This window comes from Mesocricetus auratus, unplaced genomic scaffold (assembly GCF_017639785.1).
Source record: "Mesocricetus auratus isolate SY011 unplaced genomic scaffold, BCM_Maur_2.0 Super-Scaffold_6730, whole genome shotgun sequence".
In the NCBI taxonomy this organism is placed as follows: Eukaryota; Metazoa; Chordata; class Mammalia; order Rodentia; family Cricetidae; genus Mesocricetus; species Mesocricetus auratus.
In genome coordinates this window covers 48,534,351-48,560,391 of record NW_024429184.1, presented here as the reverse complement: position 1 = coordinate 48,560,391, position 26,041 = coordinate 48,534,351, and the positions used below count along the sequence as shown (strand labels likewise).

At 38.3% G+C, this 26,041-nt stretch overlaps 1 protein-coding gene across 10 annotated transcripts in view; it reads left to right on the top strand.

Moving 5' to 3' along the window:
- Nucleotides 1-26,041, top strand: part of Cpne3 (copine 3) — a 46,343-nt gene that overhangs the window by 5,009 nt on the left and 15,293 nt on the right. For 4 of the 10 annotated variants that reach the window (XM_040741351.1, XM_040741356.1, XM_040741357.1 and 1 more), the window contains exons 2-10: nucleotides 6,676-6,808; nucleotides 7,491-7,670; nucleotides 8,607-8,681; nucleotides 10,431-10,502; nucleotides 16,007-16,090; nucleotides 18,445-18,534; nucleotides 22,916-23,014; nucleotides 24,293-24,379; nucleotides 25,759-25,818. In XM_040741351.1, coding sequence (XP_040597285.1) covers nucleotides 6,773-6,808; nucleotides 7,491-7,670; nucleotides 8,607-8,681; nucleotides 10,431-10,502; nucleotides 16,007-16,090; nucleotides 18,445-18,534; nucleotides 22,916-23,014; nucleotides 24,293-24,379; nucleotides 25,759-25,818 — 783 coding nt within the window. In that variant the 5' untranslated portion in view covers nucleotides 6,676-6,772. Of the gene's footprint in view, nucleotides 1-6,675; nucleotides 6,816-7,490; nucleotides 7,671-8,606; nucleotides 8,682-10,430; nucleotides 10,503-16,006; nucleotides 16,091-17,423; nucleotides 17,557-18,444; nucleotides 18,535-20,094; nucleotides 20,124-22,915; nucleotides 23,015-24,292; nucleotides 24,380-25,758; nucleotides 25,819-26,041 lie in introns of those variants that run through there. The other 6 variants (XM_005066811.4, XM_013110975.3, XM_021225284.2 and 3 more) reach the window with 3 other exon arrangements.

The following is a 26,041-nucleotide window of genomic DNA, read 5'->3' as shown; positions in this document are numbered from 1 at the left end:
TTCTTCTGAAATTCAAACTGTCTGTCTGTCTTTCTTCCTTCCTTCCTTTTTTTTCTAGAGACAGGGTCTTATGTATCCCAGGCCAGTAATGGAGCCTGGACTTGAACTCATATCCCATGAACTCTATACCCCAAGTACTGATACAGGCTTGTGCCATCGCACCCAGTTTTAAGTTCTCTTGAATTAAGATTTTTAGTCTCAGAGTCTGTTTGCTTGTTTGCTTGCTTATTTATTTATTTATTTATTTATTTATTTATTTGGATCCTGAGGGCTTAAGGTGTACAAAAAATGTACTCTACCACTAAGCTACACCCGTCGTCAGAATCTGGCTTTAAGTGCAGCAGTATGTACTGTGGTTTGGATTTTAAATGTCCCCCAAGATCTCGTGTTAGAGGCTTGGTCCTCAGGGCAGTGGTGGTCAGAGGTGAAGCTTTAGGAGGTGGTTGGATTACAGGTCTTTGAATGGGTTCATACCTCTATTTGTTGTTTTGTTTTTGTTTGTTTTCAGACAGGGTCTCACTATAGAGAGTGTCTGTCCCGTAACTTACTACGTAGAACAGGCTGACCTCAAACTCAGAGATGTGTCTACCTCTGCCTTTTGAAGGATTTATACATTTATTAATTTCATAGCTTAATGGTGTTGTGTATATGTGTACATATCCACTTAGACATGTAAACAAAATAATCAGATACCAATAAAAATAAAATAGAAAGGAGAAAATCCTTTCTTAGCATTAAGCAATCTACAGACTAGTGGACTGTCTCAAAGAGAAACTGCTGTATAATATAAGCCACCCTACTCCTTCTATTCCCTGACAGATTGGTATAACTCTGGTTACAGTTGTTTAAGAAGGATGTTAACAAGTACAACCTAATATTAACCTTATAATTTTTGAGATCCTATTTCACTATTTGTATCATCATAAATATTTGATATGCCAACAATTACAGAATCAATTAAATAATACTATCACATTAGGCAAATATTAATTAGAGGCACTTTATTGCCCTGGGAGCATTTTATCATGGGGAGATAAAACATCTGGGTTCTAGCTTTGTTCTAGTGTGTATTACATTAGTAACTATAGGGTAAGGATTGTGTGTGTGTTTATTACTTAGCCCAGGCTGTCCTCTAATTTATATGACCAAAGACATCTTCGAAGTTCTGATCTTCCTGCTTCTATTTTCTAAGTTCTAGATTACAGGTATAGACCACCAGGCTTAGTTTTATGTGGTGTTGAACTAAACCCAGGGCTCTCTCTGTACATGGTAAACAAGTGTCCTACCAACTGAACTACATGCCCAGCCCTCATCTAACATTTTTAAAGGAACTCACTTTTTGTTTGATAGTTAATTGGTTTGAGCGTTTTGAGACAGGATGTGATATTGATATTGCCCAGGCTGCCTTTAAACTCTCAGTGTAGTGAGAGTGTCTAAGATCTGGTTTAGCACACTTGTGGGTGTGCTTGAGGGCATTTCCAGAAAGGATTATCTAGGTGGGAAGATCCATCCTGAAATCAGGTGGCAGTGCTTGGGACTTGGGACCCAGGTGTAGTACAAGGGGAGGAAGAAGTAGAATGCATAGGCGTTATTCTCTCTGCTTCCTGTCTACCCTGAAGTCACCGCCCCCTGCACCATGTCTGCTGCCTCTGTAATGTGTCTTGTCTCAGGACCAAAGGGACAGGGCTAAGGAACCAGAAATCAAACCATTATCTTTGTTTATTTGGGTCTAATAGGATACTTATTCCTTGTCATTCCTGTAACTCAAGTAATAAAACCCAGAGACAGGTATTGGGGTTCAGTCTTCAAGCTGAAGATGAGAGAGGTAACGCAGCCAAGCCACTAGATCTTACCTCTGCCTCGGGCTGAAAGGGCTGTTCTGGCCTCAGTGTGGCTGCAGACCTATTCCCACATGAAATCCTTTGTGTCTTTCTTTTCTACCTCTCAAATCCTGGGATAAAAGGTGTGTGATCCCAAATGCTGGGATCTCCTTTGTGTGAGCTATTTTTCTTTTAGTCTGGGTCAATTTTGTATAGCTCAGTGTGGCCTTGAACTAATAGAGATCCATGTTCCTGTCTCCTGAGTCCTGGGATTAAAGGTGTGTACCACCACCACCTGACTTCTATAGCTAAGTACTGTAGCTGACTTTGCATTCTGATACTTCAGGCAATCAAGAATCATAAGTAATATATTATCATACTACTCACCCACCTTCTGAAAATGACTCTGATAGCAACCTTTTTACCTAGAATTGCATTATGATTGATTGGCAAGTGGAAACAATTACACAATACAAATATTTCCTCCTTTAAACTGTTTCTTGTGAAACACTAAAAAACAGGAGGTTTCAGCAGAGTATGTCAGTGGCCATGTACTTCAGATTCACCGTAGGCTCCACTTCATGTGTTAATTTTCACTTGATTTGTAGTCTGTTCTATGTTAGTCAAGAGGGTCAGATTTGGGGAAGAATGGTTTCTGCCCAGTATGCTTACAGACTGTTAGCCAAGCACCCCACCCTAAGTGTTTCCTTTGGTATCCTTTCTATGACCCTGCTTAGGAGGAAGCATGTAGAATTTTCTTTAGTTGCTCACATATTCTTCTGCTTGATTGGTTGATTTTTGCAGAAAAATGACCAATTTTCTATCCTCAAAGAATGCAGAACATTAGTTCGTGGTTTACATTTTTTTCACTTACCATGTACTTGACAGTGAATAAAAAGGGCGCCAGTCAAGAGTATTTATATGAATGTTCATATTGGCAAAGTTCTCCACCCAAATCCTTATTTCTTCCATTTGCCATTCGCGAAAATGGGCTTCTGGAAGCAAATGGGTAAATAGCATAGAGAGGCGGCCCTCTGACTGGGGTGATAAGAGTGATTCAGGGGACAGGAAGATGGATCTCTGTTAGTTCAAGGCCACACTGAGCTACACTATTGATCCAGTCTAAAAGCGAAATAGCTCATACGAAGTATAAAAGGAAGAAGCAAAGGATCTCATGTGGGAATTAGTCTCTAGCCACATTGAAGAGAGCATAGCAGTCTAGGATTGCAGTCAGATGCTTGGTGGAGGCATTGTACTCTGAGGATTCATGGAGACAGGATTGCCATTTCGCCTTAGTAGAGGTAAGAGCTAGTGACTTGGCTGCTTTGCTTCTCTGACCTTCAGCTTGAAGCTTGAACCCCGATGTCTGTCTCTGGATCATTTATTATTTGTGTTACAGAATTTTTTATGCTTTGGACATGCTGATCTCTAACAGTGTTCTTTAACAATCATGCTCATTTTGTTTGTAACAGGTTACTGTTGACATGTAACTTACAAGGCTCTAAAACTACCTTATCCAAAAGAAAAGACATGATGAACATTTTTTTCCCACATATTCTGTGTCTGAGATGAAAAACAATAAACGTGGTGCCTTCCAGATTTAGTTTACTGCTATGTGGAAATCTAGGCTTAGGAAGTTGAACTTATTTACATGTGGTTACACATATGGATCTAGGTACTAAATTTACCTCAGGTGTGCATTCCTTCGTATTTGTTTTTAAACAGAGCATCTTGACATAGCCTAGATTGGCTTTTCAATTATTATCTGCCTTTCTTTGCCTCCTGAATGCTATGGATATAGATTGATGTGTATCTACCACACCCAACTTTCAAAATTTGATATTGTTTCCCAGCACTGTGCCAATCTGTTACTATGAGAGCTACAGGAATTCAAGGGGGCAATTTAATATGTTTGGGCATAATTAGGAAAAGGCATTATGGAATGTAACAATAAAAATAGGAAATGTAGGATTAGAAAGGGTTATACTGTGCGTGGAGACAGAAGTGCTGAAATAATAATAGTGAACATTAATGTACTTTAAAAATATAACAATACTCAGAAAAGCCCCATGAGGTAGGGACAATCATTTGTATAATAGGTGGGGAGACAGTTAAGGATCTAGCCTTAGTCACATATTAATCTGTAGAATGAGATTCCAGAGCATGTGGTATGTGGTCATGAGCAGTGGGTACTGGGTGCTTCAGGGCTGAGTATAATAGACATGAAAAAGGAGGGAAAATAACCCTGCATATCAGGGCACAGGTGAGGGCGGTAGGGTTATTGAGCACCGTGTGTATCAGCTAGCCTTAAGATAACATTCTTAGTTCATACTTGGCTTCTCGGGTGGGAGGGGGAAAAGATGTCCCATTGCTAACACGTCAGGCTTCCATGATGTACATATCCTCTAATTTACTGTCTTTGTGTTTCACTGTTTTGTTTTTCTTTTCCTACCCATTTCCCACGCCTCTTGTGTTTTATTTTCAAGCACCCCCCCACACACACACACATTAGGGTAAGGGTGAAAAGAAACTGTTACTGTCAACGTGTTAGAAGTGCTCCCTAACACTGCATGTACAAACTTTTGATCCATCCATTTAGCACCCTGGCCTGTTAGACCCTCTAAAAACCTGTCCAGTATCCTGTTGGGTTTGTTTTCTCCAATTAGTTCCCTTGTATATCACATACTTTGGTGTCTTCTCTGCCTTCTTGTGTCATGCTTTTCCTGTGTTAGTGTTATCTGCCACTTTTGTTCAGATTGGATCCTTCAAGGCCCAAAACAATGTAAGTCTGCCCCATACAGTCAGCTGTCCTCCAGCCTTTGCATGCACTATTAAAGCAATACAGTACTTAATGCTTCTGATACGTTAGAATGACAGAAACCACACGGTACCCATACCATCAGAGTTAAGTGCAATTTTGTAAATGTTGCAGTAGTTTGTGTTGATTTTTAATGTGTATTGAAGGTTCTTGGTAGTTTTAGAAAGTAAATGGGGGTGGGGCTGGAAGGATGGCTCTCGGTCAGTACAATAAAGTGCTTACTTCTTAAGAAGCATGGGAAACTCAGTTTGGTTCGCCCGTGTGAAAAAGTGCCTGTGTCCCTAGCTGTTGGGGAAGGGGACTGGCAAAGAAAGACAGACCCTGGAACTTAGTGACTGTCCAGCCTAGCCAAACTGATGACCTCTAGGTTCAGTGTTTCAAAAATGAGAATAAACAGTTGAGGGAGACACTTGACATTGATCTTTGACCTCCAAATGCATTTTTATTGACACACATACATACTTTTATATGAACATTCACACACAAAATAATTAGTGGGTTTTTTGAAATTGTCAAAGGATCTTATCCTTTTGCTTGTGATTGATAAGGCATTTTATACAGCACATTAAAGCTACTGCCATTTTAAATATTAAACACTATGATGAGTGGACTTACTCCTGTTGGCCTAGCAGCTCAGCTAAATACCAAAAGTAGAGAGCACTGAGCACTCCAAATGCAAAGGACATTGGGAGGAAGTGTCTTTCTAGCCCAGAGCCTGCACCATGAACTCATGTTCCATGTTATACCGCTGGCTCTGTTGACATCCAGTGTGGAAGTGTAGTGCCCATGGAGGAAAGCACCTCACTCTCAGTACTCGAGGCTTTTTTTCCTACTCTCCCTTTTTTTGTATTGTTTTCAAGACAGGGTGGCCCTACATATAACCTGGTTGTCCTGAACTTAGGCTGGCCTTGAATTTAGAGATCTGCCTGCCTTTGTCTACCAAGTACTGGAACTAAAGGCACGTGCCAATAAGCAGGCTATGGATGCTTTCTCAAGGCCAGCTCCCATCATGTGCTCTGCCCAACTCCAGTCCTGTTAGTGTATTTTATTTGGTGGTTAAAGCTGTGGGCGTTAGACTAACTGGTATTTCTTGGCAAGCCATGGCAACTATCTGCACTAGTTTGCTGAATGCTACTTGTGGAACATTGTTGTTGTAATCATCTAGAGATAATGCCCAGGTTGCACTTTAAACCACATAGGTAGAAAAAACAGACAAATGGCAAACATAATCAGTCTGGACATTTACAGTGTTTAGCAGGAATGAGTAGTGAAGCCCTCCAGAAGCTGTTATGGTGGCATTTCTAGTTGAAAGTCCAGGAAGAACATCTCCATGTATGTTCTTTGGTTTCTCAGTCTCGCCTAATTTTTTTTTTTCCAAGACAGGGTTTCTCTGTGTGACAGTCCTGGCTGTCCTGGAACTCTCTTGTAGACTAGGCTAACCTCGAACTCACTGAGATCTGCCTGCCTCTGCTTCCCAAGTGCTGGGATTAAAGGCATTTGCCACCACTGCCTGAGTTTTCATTTTTTTTAAAATCAAAGATAAACGTAACTGTTGGTAAAGGTTTGCCTTCTCTATGTTTGTAAGGTTGGAATGTTTTTAATACCCTTAGGCGTTTACTTTTCTTCTTTCTCCCTGTTACTGGAGTGAAGGGTCAGTCTGTCCCAGGAGAGGGTATCAGGGGACACTTGATATGCATGCTTGAGTTTGAGAGCTTGCTATCAGACTCAGCTCTAAACAGAACAGGAGTTCACCAGTATATATTGTAGAATATAGTGTGAGCAGGGGAGTAATGCATATTAAGTGCTGTCTTGAAAGGTGCTTTTGCTGCTAGATTCTAAGCAGGTTTTACTCAGTAGAGGAATAAAATCTCATTGGGCTACTACACACCCCCATCCACTGGAGGCGCGAATTGCAGCCCCATTGTAGCAGAGATGTTCAGTAAGTCACTGCTAACGGCTTGCAGTTGGAATTCATCTGTCTCCATTCAGAGTGAGTGTGCTTCTTAAAGATATTGTTTTTTATTGGTTCTCCCGCAGCTCAAGACATGGCTGCCCAGTGTGTCACCAAGGTGGAATTAAATGTTTCCTGTGACAACCTTTTGGATACAGATGTAACATCAAAGTCGGACCCTTTATGTGTGCTGTTTTTGAACACCAGTGGCCAACAGTGGTATGAGGTAATATTGTGTACTTTAGGTGGAAGCAGTCCAGGTTTCTATTTTACAGTGTTAAGGGTTTATTTTAAAATGTTAAAGATAATACTATAGAACTGGAGAGATGGCTTAGAAGTTAAGAGCCCTGGCTGATCTTCCAGATGACTTGGGATCTATTCCCATCACCTACCTGTAACTCCCATTCCCAGGGATCTGAAGGCCCCGTCTAGCTTTTGCAGGCACTGTACCCATGTAATACACAGATGTACATGCAGGAAAAACACCCATACTTGTCAACAAACAACAACAGCACTGCACCATCTCATCTGTTTCCCCCACATATTTGCCCTTGATAGCACAATTCCGCATATTCATAGAGAAATTTCCAAAATATAAGTGATGAATAGACTGGTGTTACGGCTCAATGGCTAGATGGCTAAACGAAACAATTTGTGTTTGAGCCCAGATCTCTCTTGGTAGGAAAGAACTGACTCTTCAGTTTTCAGGGGACCTCTGCAAACTGCCCTGACCTCATACATGCTGCCTGTATTCTCCCACATATATGCAAACTTTAGGAAGAGAAATTTCCTTTAGTCTTCATGTTACATGTAACTATAATTAGTAAATAAAGATTTTAAAAAATCTAAGTGCTTCTTGGATCTGAAAAAACTTTTCTTATGTTTTTTGGGGTGAGTATAGGTTGAACGGACAGAAAGGATTAAGAATTCTTTAAGCCCCAAATTTTCTAAGACATTTATTATTGATTACTACTTTGAAGTGGTTCAGAAATTGAAATTTGGAATTTATGACATCGACAACAAAACTATCGAGTTGAGTGACGATGACTTCTTAGGAGAATTTGAAGTCACTCTTGGACAAGTGAGTATTCTCATTCCCTTTTCTTTTGTCTGAATTTTGTTTTGTTTTGTTTTTTTGAGGTAGAATCTCACTACTTAGCAGGGGTTGGCTTCATACTTGCTACTATGTAGCATAGTTTGGACTTAAAATTATGGTAACCCTCTAGCCTCTGCCCCCAGAGTGTTGGGATTACGGAGGTGTGCTATCACATCCAGCTATTTCGCATAGTTAAACCAAAGAGTTGAATGTTTTTTGATAAACATGTGTCTTAATCAGTGTTCTCTTTCTGTGAAAAGATACCATGACCACACAGCAACTCTTATAAAGGAAAACGTTTAATTAGGGCTGGCCTACAGTTCAGAGGTTTAGTCCATTATCGTCACAGTGGGAAGCGTGGCAGCATGCAGGCAGATGTGATGCTGGAGAGGTAGCTGGGAGTGCTACATCGGGATCCACAGGCAGCAGGAAGAGAGAGACACTGGGCCTGGCATGAGCATTTGAAACCCCAAAGCTTACCCCGAGTGGCACACTTCTTGGTCCAACAAGACCACACCTACTCCAACAAGGCCATACCTCCTAATCCCTGTCAGGTAGTACTACTTCCTAGTAACCATGTTTTCCAATATATGAGCCTAAGGGCCCACCTTTACTTTCAGGAGGTTTTCAGGCCAATGTGGGAGATGAAAATCTGGACTCTTTTTTTTTTTTTTTCCATTTTGAGGAAGGAGCTAAATTCTTAAGGAATGAGTCAACAACCTAATGGGTAGGGAGAAATAGCTGCCAGATAGATCTTTTCAAATGGGTTTTAAATGTGAAGATGAATTTCAAATGTCTTTAAGGGATTAGTTTTAATGCCACTCTTTCTAATGACTTTAAGTGGATTTTATAGTCAACTTTTTTTTTAAGTATGTGGTTCAGCAACTCACATGATGAAGTATTGCTTTTTGCTTTTGACAGATTGTTTCCAGTAAGAAGTTAACTCGACCACTGGTGCTCAAAAATGGCAGACCTGCAGGGAAAGGGACTATTACGGTAAAAATAATATAATCTTTTACTTCATGAGATGTTGGGGAAGTCTTATGTCAATAAAGCACTGTTGAGCCAATAGGGAACCAATATAGGAGGGATTAGGAGTCCAGGAGGACTCTGGGAAGGAGAAACACAAGAGAGTCGAGATGTAACGCCATGGGGTAGGAAGCCCGGAAACTTCTCCGGTAAGAGACATACTTAGATTAATAATTATGGGGTAATTACTTAAGTCAGAACTAGCCAGTAAGAAACAAGCAAGGCCAACAGCTTCATAATTAATATAGCCTCCTGTGTGTTTATTTGGGACTGATGCGGCTCTAGAACCAGGCTGGCGGGAAGGCTTCTCTCAAAGAAAAAGGCTTCTCTTTACAATGAGACACTCTATTAAGTCTAATAAGACAGTACATAACAAGCAAATAATCTGTAGCCATGCCTGATCAGTTGATCTCGAATATTACATTCCATTCACCCGGTCCTAATAGTTACCAGAAATGGAAACTGTCTTGCTAACAAAAGAAAGCAAATGAGTTGTAGAAATTCATTTCTTCAGCATTTTTAAGTTGTCATCAAGGTCAGATGCACCTCTTGCTTGGATGTGTCAGTTTATAAGTTAGAGAGGAAAGGCTTAGTAAACTGCATAAATCAGTTTGGCTCTCTGAAAAGAAAGCATGGTCTTCTTACCATGACACAAACTTCCCATGATGGATTTCATTCTAAATGGATATTATAACGTGACCATTGAACGTATAAACTCTTGGCCGGGCATCCTATTATCCTGGCAGTCAGAAGCTTGATGCAGTAGAATTACCAAAAATCCAAGGCCAGCCTTGTCTATGCATTGAGTTCCTGATTATCCAGAGCTAAGTGTCTTAAAAATATAAAATAAATAGCAAAACCAAGCAAAAGCTCTAGAGACTTTCCCATGACTTCCTGTCATTGCTTCTGCTGCATGTCATCACACCCAAGGTTTTCATTGCTCATTACTGGCCCTGAAAAAGTGCCAGTTATTGGATAATAAGCATTGGAATACCTTATATCTTTCTAATTGGTTTTCTGTAACACAGTAGCCTGGCAATTACAATTGTCAGGTATGTTTTTTTCAGCAACTGTTTCTAGCTGAGATTTCTAGAAGCACAGTATTTAGATGGTTAACTTATGTGCTACAGAGAACTTTATCAATAGTTAAGACACTAGCTTCACTTCAGATCATATAAGTCTTTTGCCTTTTACTAAGGGTTTCCACTAAGAGGAGCAGTTCCAAGTCTTAACCCTTTGGAGGCTAAAAACAAAGATAGTTGGGATAGCCTGGATTGGATTTAGGGTAGAGGGACTCTTCAGTTACACTGGATGAAAAATACTGGCCTCATATTCCAGCCTACAGTTTTCTAGATAGGATTTATTTATTCTTTCTTCTCAACAATTTTTTTTATTTTATGAAATAGGAATAATAAGAAAACCATGGGTTTTTTTCTGGTCATTGCATTTACTCTTGAACATTCTTGACCATATCTACAATGAAAATGTGTTTACAGACACATTGTATATTAAAATTTGCAAACCTCACCCCTGCTACACACACCCCTAAAACAGCTGACTAAGGAACCACATTCAAAAAAGAGACTTTTATCAATGGAGAGATGCTTGCCTAACTTGTGCTGCAATCTGTACTGCAAATGGAATAAAATAAAATAAAAAGAAAGTACTTAGTTCATGAGTGCTTCGTTTTCCTTCACTTACCTTATCTACTTGCAGATTTCAGCAGAAGAAATCAAGGATAACAGAGTGGTCTTGTTTGAAATGGAAGCCAGAAAACTGGACAATAAGGTAGGTAGGTTTTGTGTATTTTACAAGGACATTATCGGCTATTTTTTTCAGCACTGCTTCCTTTTTGAGATAATGCAATTAGCACGAACTGTTCATCTGCTCACAGCATTCTCCTTCATCCTTCTTCCCTTTCTGTTTTTCCTCTGAGGGATGCTTAAACAGCACTTACTTCCCTCAGTGTTTTCATGAAGATGCAATTAAAGATTAAAAAAGAATACAAGCATTAATGTTATAGTAAAGTTTCAGAAAGTATTTTAATAACCTTTGGAGGGGAAAGAAAAAGCCTATGGCCTATTAATTATAAATTAGTAACTCCATTTGCATTTCAATACTGAATACACAATAGTATACAATGTTCTTCACCATTTTTGTTTATCTTAGAACTTAATTTGAAAGTGTCTTAAGACTAGTTTCCAGCAGCTTTAAAAATTAATATAACATTAATAGAATAGCATTTTTAAAAATGCCATATTGCCTTGTGTGGTCATGTACACCTTTAATCACAGCACTTGGGAGGCAGAGGCGAGAAGATCTCTATGAGTTCAGACCAGCCTAGTCTACAGAGTGAGTTCCAGATCAACCATTGCTACATAATGACGGTGCTACCCTGTCTCAAAACAAAACAAAGAAATATCCAAAATCTGGGTAGTGATGGCGCACACCTTTAGTCCAACACCAGGAGGCAAAGGCAAGCAGATCTTTGTGAGTTTGAACCAGCCTGGCTACAGAGCTAGTTCCAGGACAGCGAGGGCTACACAGAGAAACCCTGTCTAGAAAAACAAAAGACAAACAAACAAGCAAAAAAACATCCAACAAATACCACGTTCTGTCACCCATCTCTGACAGCTTTGATTCTTAGTGAATTTTGGTTGTCTTTATCCATTTTCCCTCTTCCCATTTTGAGCATGAATATTTTGGTGTGTTTCTAAAGATGCTTTAAAGTGTAATTATTTAAAATGCCTCTTAAGATAAGTTTTGATCTATAAATTTTTTGTTATGTCTTTTCTTGTCACCTGTCTCACTTCCTCCTTCCTTTCTTCCTCACTCCACATCCATTCCTCCATTCACCTCTCTATTCATACAGTTAGGAAGCAGATTCCATTGTCCTATAGAAGTTTGTACATTCAGCATATGGCTTGATAAATCCCTGTGACATCATTTTTCATGCTTTATTCTTTATTTCCTTATTTCAGTAAGCTGATCTGATGGTGTTTTGTATTGTTGGAAAGACGGTTTCATCAATTGTGATGTATAACTCTACCAGGCGCTTGTATATTTGGTGATTTTAATGTCTATTGATGATAGTTACCTTACTCTACCAGGACTCCATTTCTTAGTAAAATGCTTCTATAGAGAGACATTTCCCCAAACTAAATATTTCCCTCCCCTCTCTTATTTGAGGGGTATGTTATTACATTTATTTATTTTATTTTATGCGTGTATGTCTTTTGCCTTTGTGTATTTGTGTGCATGAAGCAAGCCTGTGGTGGTTTACAAGAGATGTTCAGCTCCCCAGGAACTGGAATTATGATGGTTGTGAGTTGCTGCATGGGTGCTGGTAATTGAACCTGGGTCCTCTGCAAGAGTAACAAATACTTTTAAGTGCTGAACCTTCTATCCAGCCCCAATATTTATCTGTTGATTATTGATCCCTGAAGTGTGTTGTTTACAGGAATGACAAAACATTTGTTACTCTTTATATACTTCTACTTTTTCTCCCTGAATAAGTTGATCCCTAGCATCCTCCAGATGTGGCCCCTAAGTATTTTGTGTTTTATTTTATTCTTTAAATAACTATAAATTCATGGATTTAAATATTAATAACTGCTAATTACAACATGGAATTCTGGTTGATATTCAAATTATCCCAACCCCAGCCTCAGATTTGAGACACTTTGGTACAAACAGGAATCTGTAGATAGTCCCCTTGTTTTATTTCTGTCAGAGAACAGTATGGTTCCAGTTAATGTTACGTAACTTCTGCCCCAGACTGGGACATTAAAAGGAGCCTGATCTCATTTTAGTGGTTGCATATTTGGGGCCACACTGGGGTAGAGGTGCTTACTATTTGCTGGTGCTGTCATTCGGGGTGTGTTTCTAGCACTTTTAGTGCATATAGACCCAGAGAAAATGTCCATTTTAAGATTAATTTTATGTGTGTGTATAAATATATGTGCCTATATGCAAATGTGGCAACAGGAGGGCACTGGATCCCTCAGATCTAGAGTTACAGATGTCTGTGAGATGCCTGACTTGTTATGTGTATGCTGGGAACCTAACTCTGGACCACAGCTGCACAGCAAGTCTTGACTGCTGAGTCATCATGTCTCCAACTCCTACCACTGGTTTTTAAACATTTTTCTTCTTTTAACCTCAAACTCATGGCAGTCCTCCTGCCTCTGCCTCCCAAGTACTGAGATTATAGGTATGAACCACCATGCATGATAGGAAAGGTATTTTCTATGTATGTATGTGTGTATGTATGTATGTATGTATGTATGTAGTTGTTTATTTATTTATTTATTTTGACACATGGTCTCTTTATGTAGTCTAGAAACTCACTATGTAAACGAGGCTAACATTGAACTCACAGAGATCTTCTAGTTTTTGCCTCCCAAGTACTGGGATTAAAAGCATGTGCCACCATGCCTGACAGTTTCTTGAATGAGACTAAATGGCCAGGTATAGTGTATATGCCTGTTATACCAGCACTCAGTTATCAGAAGCAAGAGACTCCTGAGTTTAAGACCAGTTTGACTACATAGTTAGATCTGATCTCAAAAATAAAAATCTAAATCATAATTTATACAGATATTTCCATTTCAAATACAGACTCAGAGGGATTTACTTCTTTTGCTAGTCTACTTCTTTTCTCTTATGCTGAAAAATCACAATTCTTAAAGATACTACTTATTTCAGAATAAATTATCAGTGGTACTTGTATTACAACATGAGCTAAGACATATGTATTCCACTCAAGTGTAGTTAAATTCTTGCATTTTAATGAAATAATTAATTTCTATCACAGTGACATATAATTTGATTTTGCAGTTGATATTAGGAATTGCTTTAAAAAACTTTGATTTAAAATCATGAAAAATCGGGTGTATGGTTCAGTGGTAGAGTGCTTGCCTATCTGTATGTGTATAGCTCTAATTTAATACACAAAAGGAGAAAGGATCATTACATTCTAAGTAAGCCAAGTGTGGCCGTTATACTGTAGACTTGACACTCAGGAAACAGGTAGGAATAGTACAAATTTGAGGCTCCTGAGCTACGTAGTGAGCAACTGTCTCTAAAGAAACAAGTCCCATAGTTTCAAACCTACATCTATAAAACAAAGTACACTGAAGAGATTTAGCTTCTCTTCCTTTCTGTTCTTGCTTCTTTCCTCTAATGTTTTTTAAATGTTATTTTTTATGGCTTTAATTTCATAAAAACCTAAGATTTTACATATGTGTATGTGTACATACACACATAGATGTTCACAAACTTGTACATAACTGTATACATAGGTATTCACACATACTTGCATGTTTGTACATATTCTCTATATATTTACATAGTTGTGTTTGGGTTTGTATTTAATTATCCATTCATCAGCCCTGAAGTAAATCTAGTTTAGTAGGTTCATACTGTTTACTGCTCTAGTTGGCGGAGTGAACCTGGTAGAGTGGGGACTAAAATTAGGCAGACTAAATGCAATACCCAACATTATTCAGAGCATCAGAGAATTTATACTCCAAGGCTTAATAAAAATCACCTAAGGTTTTCAAGCACAAAGACAAGGCACAAAGGCATATAAAGTCAACACACTACTATCCGCTACATCTGGAAGGAGCATGGAAACATTCCAAGAACAATTCTGTGTTTATGAAGAACCTGGAGCCTTGTTTTCTTGGAGTTTTCTCACAAGCACTCAGAATTCCCCTTCATGACTATTCTAGCACTGTTCGCACATGCTTCTTTCATCCTTTTGTTTTACATTAGCATGTCCTAGAGTCGGTCAAGACCACTTACCTCCTGTATTACTATCAATATGGACAGCTTAATGAACTTTCAAACAAGGACTGCTTTTTGACCTTCAAAGTGCTAATATAATAAGTGTGTTTTCTTTTTTCATGGGATTATTTTCAGATAAGTCACAAAGCATGTAATGTGTATGTTTTCTTAAGTTAACTTATCTGTTAAGACTCTTATCAGTTATAGAAAATGAGATCACATAAAAGTATCTTTCATTTACTTAAGATTCTTAGAAAAAAGGTAAAAAAAAGTTCCCTCTAGTTGTCTTATTATTTCTCACTGTACCAAATATGTTATTTGTTTGACATTAAATTTGCTCAAGGGAGAAATAGTCCTATCAAAGGTCTTTTGGAGAAAAATATTTTATTTTGTTTATGTATATGTCTTGAGTGCCTTCATATATGTGTGTGCACTGGAGTTACTGCTGGTTTCAGCTGCCTGATGGGGGTGCTGGGAACTAAACCAGGGACATCTAAAAGAGCTTCAGGTGCTCTTAACCATTGAGCAATCTCTCCAGCCCTAGCTTAGGTTGTAATTAAATACTGAGGCTAGTTCAAGACTAAATAAATCTTCAGTACAGTGACAAATCTACATGTATAGCATGAGGTATTAAGAAGTGCCCCCATCTACTTTCAGAAAAACTTAAGTAATATGAACTTAGCAATATGTATGTTTCAAAATGAAGATAAGCCAAAGAGTGATCACCTGATAGAGGAGTTTGTCCATCATGCCAGTATTGTATCTGCATGTGATGAAGACAAGGAATAAGCACTTTTGAGTCTTCACTGTGCCTAAGCCCTGTATAGGAATACTGTGGTGAGGTACACAGGGTATAGAAGATAGTTTGTGCTTTTGACTTCTACTATGTACTCTATGTCTACCTCTGCTTCTTCATGTGAAAAAAAAAGTTTAGAGTTGATGAAAGGGAGTCAGCTATGGAAGGCAGAGATACATAGTTAAAGTCCAAATCTATCAATGAATAAAGTGTGTAACCTTGGAAAAGTTACTAAAGCCCTCCGGTCTCCTTTCCCATGGCTAACTACCCTGTATCTCCTAGAGTTGATATGGCTACTGTTTGGGACATCATTTATATGTTTAATACTGTCTGAATGGACACTTAAAATGCTGACATTAAACCAAAGCACATTTTGTTAATGTATTTTAAAGTGCCATGTTTTTGATACACAGGATTATTCATCACAAATGCCTTAATATTCCTCCCTAGTATACTTCTGTGCATTTCTTGTATTTTTGGTTGTGAGTCTAGCTTTTAATGGCCTAGTCATTGCTCCTGCCCACTTCTGCACATTTCTAAGTTAGTGTTAAGACATGATGGGATTGATATTTGCAACTGGTATAACTGCACTATAGAGTTGGACTTGAGTGGTTATATAAACACATACATGTATGCATGTATGTCTGTATGAATAACATGTATAAGTGGTTTCATAAGAGAGTGAAAGCTGTTTGTTTAAATGTAGGATCTGTTTGGAAAGTCAGATCCATACCTGGAGTTTCACAAGCAGACCTCAGATGGCCACTGGCTGATGGTTCACCGAACAGAAGTAAGTACTTGAATCTAAAAGTAGAAATGTTGTTTTTTTGGCATTATTACAACAAGAATTTTAAAAAACCTCTCTCTACACACACACACACACACACACACACAGTTGTTTTTGGAACATGGTTTTTTCTTATAGGGTTGTCTGTCCTGGAACTTACAGTATACACCAGATTGACCTCAAACTCACAGAAAATATTCATTTTAATTCAGATTTACATGAAATCAGAGATATATCAATATTCTTATTTGCTTACTCTTTTCTCTTAAAAAAGACATACTGCCATGCTTAATTGTTTTCATTTTTGAAAAACTTAACATTGTATAAAGAATACTAAATATATTCTTGCTTGTTCTCTCTCTCTCTCTCTCACACACACACACACGCACACGCACACACACACACGAAGACAATTTATTTTTCCTTTGGAAAACCATCCTGATGTAAGCTATAAGCTTACATCTAGATTCCCTTTAAATGTTGCATCAGACTCTTTCAGGAGTAAAAGCAGCCAGAAGTGGGGACACACACCATTAGTCTCAGTACTCTGGAGGCAGACAGAGCTGTATGAACCAGTTTTGTCTGCAAATTAAGTTCCAGCCCAGCCAGCCTACGATACCCTCTCTCAAAAAAATCAGGACTTGCTGTTTCACTGTACCTAAGAAAATTGCCATCTATTTACTAATGCCATTCATACCAAGATTTCCTCTGAGTTGAGCACATTTTATATAGATTGTGTTTGTCTAGGTCCAAAGAAAGGCTCACGTTGTACATTTTCCCAGTAGGCTCACAGTTATAAGCTTATTTTTACCTGCCTATACTTGGATACCATGGAACAGCTTAAATTATTGAGACTAGAATGGATTCTAGTATTTTCTCACAACTAGATCCACATGAAACATTGTGTCAAGAATGCTCCATATGTTCCATTCATGGTGTTCAGACTACACAGTGCTGATGATGTCAGGCAGTTTGTTAAAGCTAGTGATCATCAGCTCTGAGAGTCGTGAAGTCCTGTGTTTTCTGTTTATAATTTGTAAGGTACTTGTGGTGTGATACTTTGAGGATGCATGAATTGCTTTTCTCTAGCACTTTTCCCAGTGGTTTCAGCAACCACTGATGATCCTTGGTTTGGTCCATTGTATTGGGGCTATACAGTAGTGAGTCTTGTTTTCCTCAAATCACCATTGTATTAATTACTCTTCTAGTACTGTGATAAAACACCATGATGAAGGCAACTTATTGAAGGAAGGGCTTATTGGGATTTACAGTTTCAGAGGGATATGAGTGGAGATTTGACCACTGGAAGTGGAAGCTGAGAGCTTGCATTTGAACCTCAAGCAGGAAGTAGAGAGAGTGAACTGGGAATGTTGTGTCTTTGAAACATCAAAACCTTCCTCCAGTGAGCATATGTCCTCTAGCAATGCCACACCTTCTTAACCTACGTAAACAGTCGTGCCAAGAGGAAAGTAAGTGTTCAAACACCTTTGACTGTGGAGGACATATTGCTTAAGCCACTGCGATCATTATGTCTACATTAGCAAGCATTTTTCCTTTTCATTTTAAAATCACAGATTGTCATCATATACTAATATTTGTACTGCTTAAATCCAAATTTGATGAAGGAGTACTTCTTCAATGGATCCTAAGTTTTTCAGCATTGATAGAATGTTTATATTTTTATGCTAATATTTTCTTCTGTTTCGGAGTTAATAGGGGCCAGTTCTTATCATACGAAGTAGACATCAAGATCTGAGTGCTAGATGTGTTAATCTATACTAGGATGTCATTTTTGTATGTCTATGTAATATTTATATTTAATTTTCCAATTCATGTTCAGCCCAGCAAGGTTATCTTTTTAATATTTTTAAATTGTATATGGGTGTTTTATTTACATATATGTCTATGTACTATGTGCACACAGTGTCAGTAGAGGTCAGAAGGGGACATTGGATGGCTTGGAACAGGAGTTACAGATGGTTCTGAGTCACCATGTGGGTGCTGGGAATCAAACTTGGGTCCTTTGGAAGAGTGCCACATCTCTCAATTGCTGAGTTATTTTCCCAGGACTCATAAGGTTCATTATTATCTGGCTCTATTTTTTAATCCTCTGGGACTATGGTGAAATGCCTTGTTTCAAAAAATCCATGTGCTACCATTTCTAAGTATACATTGTTATTAGGTAGATATTTTCCAAACACCTTTCTTCTTTACTCAGAATGTACTACAGTTATCCTACTAATTTTTCTTGGAAACAGTTGAGTGATAGGGTGAGGAATGAGTGTAAGAATGTAGGAAGAACCCAGAGAAAGATACTAAGGAACTGCATGTTCTAATACATCCTTTATTCTTTGCAGGTTATCAAAAACAACCTGAATCCTGTGTGGAAGCCTTTTAAAATTTCTCTTAACTCTCTGTGCTATGGGGATATGGACAAAACCATTAAGGTAATTTGAAATTATTACTCAGGTAGTATGTAGTTTACTATGGGATTATGTCCTAATAAACAAATCATATGTAGAAATCCTCCTGTTAGACTAAAGGTGTAGCTTGGTTAATGATTGCTTAGTGATCTTGAGGCCCTGTGTTTGAGGGGAGAGACGGGGAGAAAGGAAAGAAGGGAGGAAAGGGAGTACAGCAGGGAAGAAATTATATTTGAAGTACATTTAACATACCTAACTTATGAAATTACAGCAACCCAGTATATACTATTAAGTGTTGGTATTTACCATGGTGATCCTGTGGCTGACTGACTACAGGTTTGGCTTGCTGCCACTGTCCAGCATTACAAGAGAATCATCACATGTTGCTAGTGCAGGGAAACATTAAAATTCAACACCAGAGTAGTGTCTACTGAATGGTGTCACCTTTACGCCATTGTAAAGTAAAAAACTTAAGGCATACTATAACAACTCAGACACTATATATAACTCTTACTAATGAATAAATTTTTACCTACTATCTAAAATCAATATGTAAGGTAGCATTTAAAAAATGATATTATAGGCATACGTATTTGACTATAGTTGTTGTCTAATATGTTGACTTAATGTTTAAGAGTGCAGCGTAATTTTCATTTTAACTTGATTAAAAAAATAAAAGCAGGTGCTAGTTATTCTGAGATCTCAGAACCTTCCTCTTGTTATGCAGAAAAACAGTGGAGGCATTTAGGGAAAAGGAAAAGCAAATCATGTCTCTACAGCTACTTTAAATGTTTTTATTGGTAGCTATTTACCAAACAAAGTAAAACCCTAACCAATCAGTCATTGAACACACACACTAAAGCACTCTGTGTGTGTGTGTGTGTGTGTGTGTGTGTGTGTGTGTGTGTGTGTAAACCACCAACATGCTTTCCTTTCTATAGATGAGTTCTGTCTGAGGATCAAACTCAGCTGAGAGTCTGTCTTAACACAAATCCTTCTAAAAAACTTCTTACCTTTACACCTCAACAGATGAAGGTCTTGTTGGTGTTCCTTATTGTAATTAATACAGTAAAACCAGGAAATATGATAGGAAACAGGATAACATAACAGCATGGTTTGGGGTCAGATCATAGCTTACATTTCAATTTAGCTGTTTAACCAGGTAAAGGATGTTGAGTAGGTCACGTAACCTCCTTGCTGGTAAAGTAGATAGTAATTTCTACTGTACACGAGAATAAATAGAATATTGAAAGTGAAAACATTGTAATGGGTAAAACAGCAGCAGAGATGCTGCTATTATTAAAAGCCACTAAAATTTCTGAGCTTTGGAAGGAGTTGTCCCTAGCTCATAGGGAATTTAAAAAGTTATTGTTAAGTGTGATTTGTATGATGTGTCAAAGAGCAGTGAAAATATAGGTATGGTATAAATATGTAAATATACTATGAATTATATGTTATCAAAGTAGCTACAAATTCTAACTTAAAGACAAATCTAGAGAGTACAGAAGTTTATGACTTGACTATTTGATTGTTTCTGACAAATTAATAACAAAACCATGTTTCTAAAACATTTTTTGCTCACAGTGGCATGCTTGCAGGGCCAATTTGCTCTAGTAAGTAAACTGATTTTCTGAGCTTTGTCTGATAAATGTCTTCCATTCTTAAGTCTCTCTGGTTTTAGTGATACACACTTGGTTTGCTCCATCATCACTCACTTTAGTTCTCTAGTTCTGTATTTCTTTGCAATATCAGATAGGCACACATCTGCAATTTACATACTACTTGGATATTACTTAAAGATATGGTAAAGAATTACAGACCAGAGAATAAAGTCAGAATTTTCTGTGGGTTCCATTGTGTTGTCACTCTAGCATGTATTATTTTTAAAAGATGAAGAGAGAAGAGAAATAATCATGCATGCTGCCACCTTGCCTAAAGTGAGGAACATTGTGTGGTGTGTGCAGTTTTTTTACATATATACATGTGTTCTTGTGTATATATGCATACATTTAAATTTTACAAGTTTTTCACATACTGTTGCTTACATAGTGAATAGTACTGGTGTTTAAATTGCTGCAAAGAAAGAAAGATGGTATGACTCATCTTACCTCAGCCTTGGTCTGTACATACTTGGGCATTGAGGATGTTAGGTGGCCTTGAAAGGACAAGAAGGAGCTTTTCCATTTATTTCCTGTAGTGAGTAATCAGAATTGGAGGGTAAAGTGTAAAGATGTAGTTTCTACTTCCTTAAGTTTTAATTGGTCTAAACTTTTTCTTTTAATGTTTTAGTCCTTACTAAGGTATAACCAAATCTTAGTTATTTCTGTGGAATCTAAAATATAAAGTTTCATTTTGCTGTAGTTTAAGAATGTCTGATAAAAGTGATCTCATTCAAGAATTAAGATGGTTGGTTTTCTGCCTTCTTGAACTTTTGCTTCCTTTAAGAAAAAAAATCAATTATTTTTTTTCCCTTGACAGTGTTACTCAGATAAAGGTAGTTGGTTTAAAATTGGGTATTGAATATGTAGGACAGGAGTCAAATTGTCAAATTTGGTCATGTCCAAAAATATCTATAAGACATTTCCTTAAACAAGGCACTTTGCAATTCTAGAATGTGCCCATTTTGATTGATTAATTGATCGATCGATTGATTGATTTTAAGTGTTTCTAAAAGATAATGAAAATACAGGTAATGAATGAAAGACTTAAGTGTACTGGCTTATTTTATGTCAACTTGACACCAACTAGAGTCATTTTGAAAGAGGAAATCTCATTTGAGAAAATGCCCCCACTAGATTCACGTATGGGCAAGGCTGTGGTGCATTTTCTTGATTGATGAATGATGTGGTAGGGCTCAGCTCATTGTGGATGGTGCCACCCCTGGGCAGGTAGTTCTGGGTTCTGTAAGAAAATAGACTGGATAAACCATGAGGAGCAAGCCAGTAGGCAAGTACACCTCCATAGCTTCTGCATCAGCTCCTGGCTCCAGGTTCCTATCCAGCTTGAGTTCCTGTCCTTCCTTCGTTTGATGAAGAACAGGGATGTGGAAGTGAAATAAACCCTTCCCTCCCCACATTGATTTTGGTCCTGGTGTTGAATCACAGCAACAGAAACCCGAACAAAGACATCTAGTTTATGAAAAGCAGTCAGTATGTAGAACTGAGAAGAAATGTGTCGTACTTTGGTGGGTCACTGCAACCTCATGGAGGTGGGAAGTCTGGTGCAGCTCTCACCAAGGCAGATGCAGACTCTTCTTGTTGGACACTTCTGCTTTGAAGTGCAGTCTCCAGAAGTGTCTTTGGTGTGAGATTTTACTTTGTCCCTGTCGCTTACCACACAAGATGCATCTGATGGCTTTTTGCCCTTAATTCCTTCAAGACCCATTTCTGAAAAATGGGACTGATAATAGCAGCATCTCCATTCTTTGTTAACTCTTTGGTCTAGCTAGAGAAAATGCACTGTATATACATTAAATATCCATGTAAATGAATTGATGTGTTGAAATTATGTGTTAGAAGTTCACATCCCTGTCTTCGTTTTTTTTTTTAGCTTGCCTTTAACACAGCACCTTATTTTCCCATTGGAAAGTTCTAGCATTCTGGTGAATATTTACTTTTTCTTCCATCTGCCAATTAACACACACACACACAAGCAAACAAACAAAATCCCTACTAAGAGCAAACATTTTTTTTTTCTGAGACAGGCAGGGTGGGAAGGAGAAAAGGGGAAGAAGTAATGTGAGTTGAATAAGATTCAGATCTGAGGTTAGATCTCTAGAAATCGACATTTCTTCCTTCATACATGGGATCAGAGTAAGTGTGACCTAGCGTGGATACTTTGGTGAGCTGACTGTTCTCATCCTAGAGTTTTCCTTTATGTTGTAAGCTTTCCAATCTTCAGACCAACTCTGACTATCATGTCTAACTCATAATTATAAGCTCAGCCTCCTTGGATTGTAGCTGATCAGACATGTTTCCTGTAACTCTAAATTATCTAGGACTTAGTTGTGTCATTTTTAGCTGTTAGGATAGTGGCTTCTAGGTCTTATACAGTGATAATTAAGTAAAGCAAATGAAAGACTAGGCATAATTGCATTTAGTCTTCTATCCGCATCTACAGAGAGCACAGTAGAGTAACTGGGAACTGCTTCCTGTGTGAAATGGTGTCCATATTTGTGGTTTTCATCTTTTGTAATCTAGGTCCTGTTCTCTGGATAACTGTGGTTTGAATATGCTTCAGAATTGCTTCTCTAGATAGATTGGAGGAATAGATGTTCCTCCAATTAGACACTGAAATTATGGGGTTTTTTCCCTTATTGTAATTAAAACAGCACATTTTATTATAGCCAATACTTTTTAATATAGTTATACTGATTTTTGTATACTTTTATTATATTTAAATCCAGGTAGAGTGTTATGACTATGACAATGATGGATCACATGATCTTATTGGAACATTTCAAACCACCATGACAAAACTCAAAGAAGCCTCCAGAAACTCCCCTGTAAGTTATACGTTTGCGGTTATAGAAGCACTATAGTTTACCTGTTCATTATTTTATGCTTTTCTTAGGCTTGGCAATTAGTTTATCATGGTTTTGTGCTATATTGCATTAAATCTTAAAAATCTTTAACATTTATGTAACAGTCATCAAAAATTCTTACATGAGGTATATGTCTTATTGAGTGGTCACCATGTAATGGTGACCAATGCTAGGTGAGGGCTCCAAACTACAGGGAAGAAAGCAAAGACCATTGTGTATCATATCTAGGAGTGGAAATAGCCTTTCCTCTTGTGTCTAGGAAGGGAAAATATTATAGTCCAGGGCTTGGATGAAGCAATGCTTTGCCCACATAGGGAAGACAGAGCACGATCAGCTTCAGTGGTAGCTGTGAGTTCTCTATGATGGACTAAGCAGGACATATGTCCTGTGATCTACATGTGTACCCTTCCTGTTCCTTCATGGAAGGACTTCACCCTTCCTTGCAGCATCTAAAATATAAAAATTAGGGGTAAGTCGTTGATGCACTAATTTAAGTAAACCATGGTAGTCATTGATTCTGAAACCTGGAAAGGTTTCCCTTATGGGGAATCTACCAGAGAAAGCTGCTCAGACATGGATTTAAACCATAGAAAGCCTTTGTTAGTGGACTGGTGACCGCACAGGGTGTTCGAGATTCCATTGTGGCACAGAACCTTTCTTGGTGCTTTTAAGCACAAAAAACATGTTCAGGGTTGACATACTTCATTCAGAGTGGGTAGCCAGCAGCAGAACTGCAGAAGCCAAAAAGCAAGGGTAGTGCATTTAGAGACTTTCCCAGAGCTATGGACTTTGATAAATTATGTCTTTGTTTTCATTTTGGCTGGTGGTGCTGTCTATTTGCTAAGTTTTATGGACTGAACGGTACTTCCATCATGGAGTCAGTTGTGCTAAGGTCTGAGAGCCTGTTACACTTCCACAGAGAACAAAAGGCTGTGAGGAGTGTATCTTTTGGTAAGGAAATACCTTAGGCTCAAGATTCATGCACCTGAGACTGCCATTCTTATCAAGTTTCTATTTATTAGAAGTTTAATTTCTTGTGACCACAGGATGGACTTTGTGTATTTCTATTCTGTTCATTTTTTTCCCTTAGCATGCTTTTGTTTTGCATTGCTCACAACATTAACGTTTAGTTCCTTTTTTCTTTTTCTTTTAAGATTTGATTTTAAGGGAAAAGGTTCATTAAAATTCATTTGGTTATTGCTAGTGAAAAATTTACCATTTCATTTTCTTCTCACACAGGTTGAATATGAATGCATAAATGAAAAAAAGAGGCAAAAGAAAAAAAGCTACAAGAATTCAGGTGTTATCAGTGTAAAGCACTGTGAGGTCAGTTGTCCTTGGCCACTTGTACTGAGTTCACTTTCGGAGTTTTTGTATCAGTGTGGTTTTACATCAAACAAGTACTTTAAGTAGCTCAATCTCATGAGCATGTGATCATCTTGGGGAAAAATGGGATTTGAAATAATAAAATTTTCAAGTAACTCGGCTTCAAGTTTGAAAACTTTTAACATATATATGTCTATAGATTTATTTAATGTATATGAGTGTTTTTCCTGCATGTAGGAATGTAGACTATGTGTGAGGTGTATGCACATGTGTGCAGCGATCTATTGAGAACAGAAGAGGGTATGAGGTGTCCTGGATCAGGAATTACAGATAGTTGTGAGCCTCCATGTGGGTGCTGGGAACCAATCTTCCCAACTAGTCTCCTTTTACTTTCATGCCCCCCTACTGTGTGTGTGTGTGTGTGTGTGTGCGCGCGTCTGTGCACACAGGCATGCATGTATGTGGTTAACTCAGTGAGTTTTGCTAGGGTTATTTACAGGAGCATGAGTAGCATACCAGTGGTGACTCCTGAATAAAGTGTCTCTCACTCCTTCAGTCATTAACAGCTTGTAAATTCTCAGGAAGGGCCAGACATTGTGAGCCCTTCTTCTGATATTTTAACCTTAATACTGCTTAAGTTGTAGTAAAGTCTTTATAAGTCCTGACATTTTGGGGAGGAGTTCTATATGCTCAAATGTGAGGTTGATTCCACGTATTTATGTCATGTCATGTTCAGCTTACAAACTCTGATATATGTATACCAAGGAGCCTTGTAGCATGAATAATAAAAACCCAGAGACAGATACTGGCGTTCAAGCTGAAGATCAGAGAAAGCAAAGTAGCCAGCCACTAGCTCTTACCTCTTAGACCAAAAGGGCAATCCTGGCCTCATATTGCATCTTCACTGAGTTGCTCCTCAGACTCACTGAGACTAAATGCCACATGGGACCCTGATACTGTCTTATATGTAACTCTCTAGTGCTGGGAATAAAGGCACACACTATCACCACCCAGTCTCTACGGCTAATTAGTGTGACTAATGGGATTAAAGGTATGTACCACCACTGCCTGGCCTCTATGGCTGTGGCTAGCTTTGCATTCTGATCGTCTGGCAAGTTTTATTAGATCATAAACAATATATCACCACATAGCCCTTCGTTTCTCTTGTGCAGATGGGGAGTTCTGCTTATTTTTTTCCCCCTTTGGTTTTCAAGACACTGTTCTCAGTTTAGCCCTGGCTGTCCTGGAACTTGCTCAGTAGACCAAACTAACCTCAAACTCAGAGATCTGCCTGCTTTTGCCTCCCAAATGCTGAGATTAAAGGTGTGCCCCATCACTGGCAGAGTTTAGCTTTAACATACATGTGTTTTTGTTTTTAGATTACTGTAGAATGCACATTTCTTGACTACATCATGGGAGGGTGCCAGCTGAATTTTACTGTAAGTAATACTGAGTTTTCTAGCATTGGCTGTTAGATGTTGCCTGCCCCCCACCTCCATTTTGCAGAATTCTTTTACTGTCACGCTGCCTTTGTTATGAAATTTACATGATCTGTTTAACATGATTTCCTCATGGACCATCTAGGTTCATCATGGAAATTTTGACTAGGTTGATGAGTTGATGAATAATCTCTCCCTCTTTAGAGAAAGCAGATATGCATAT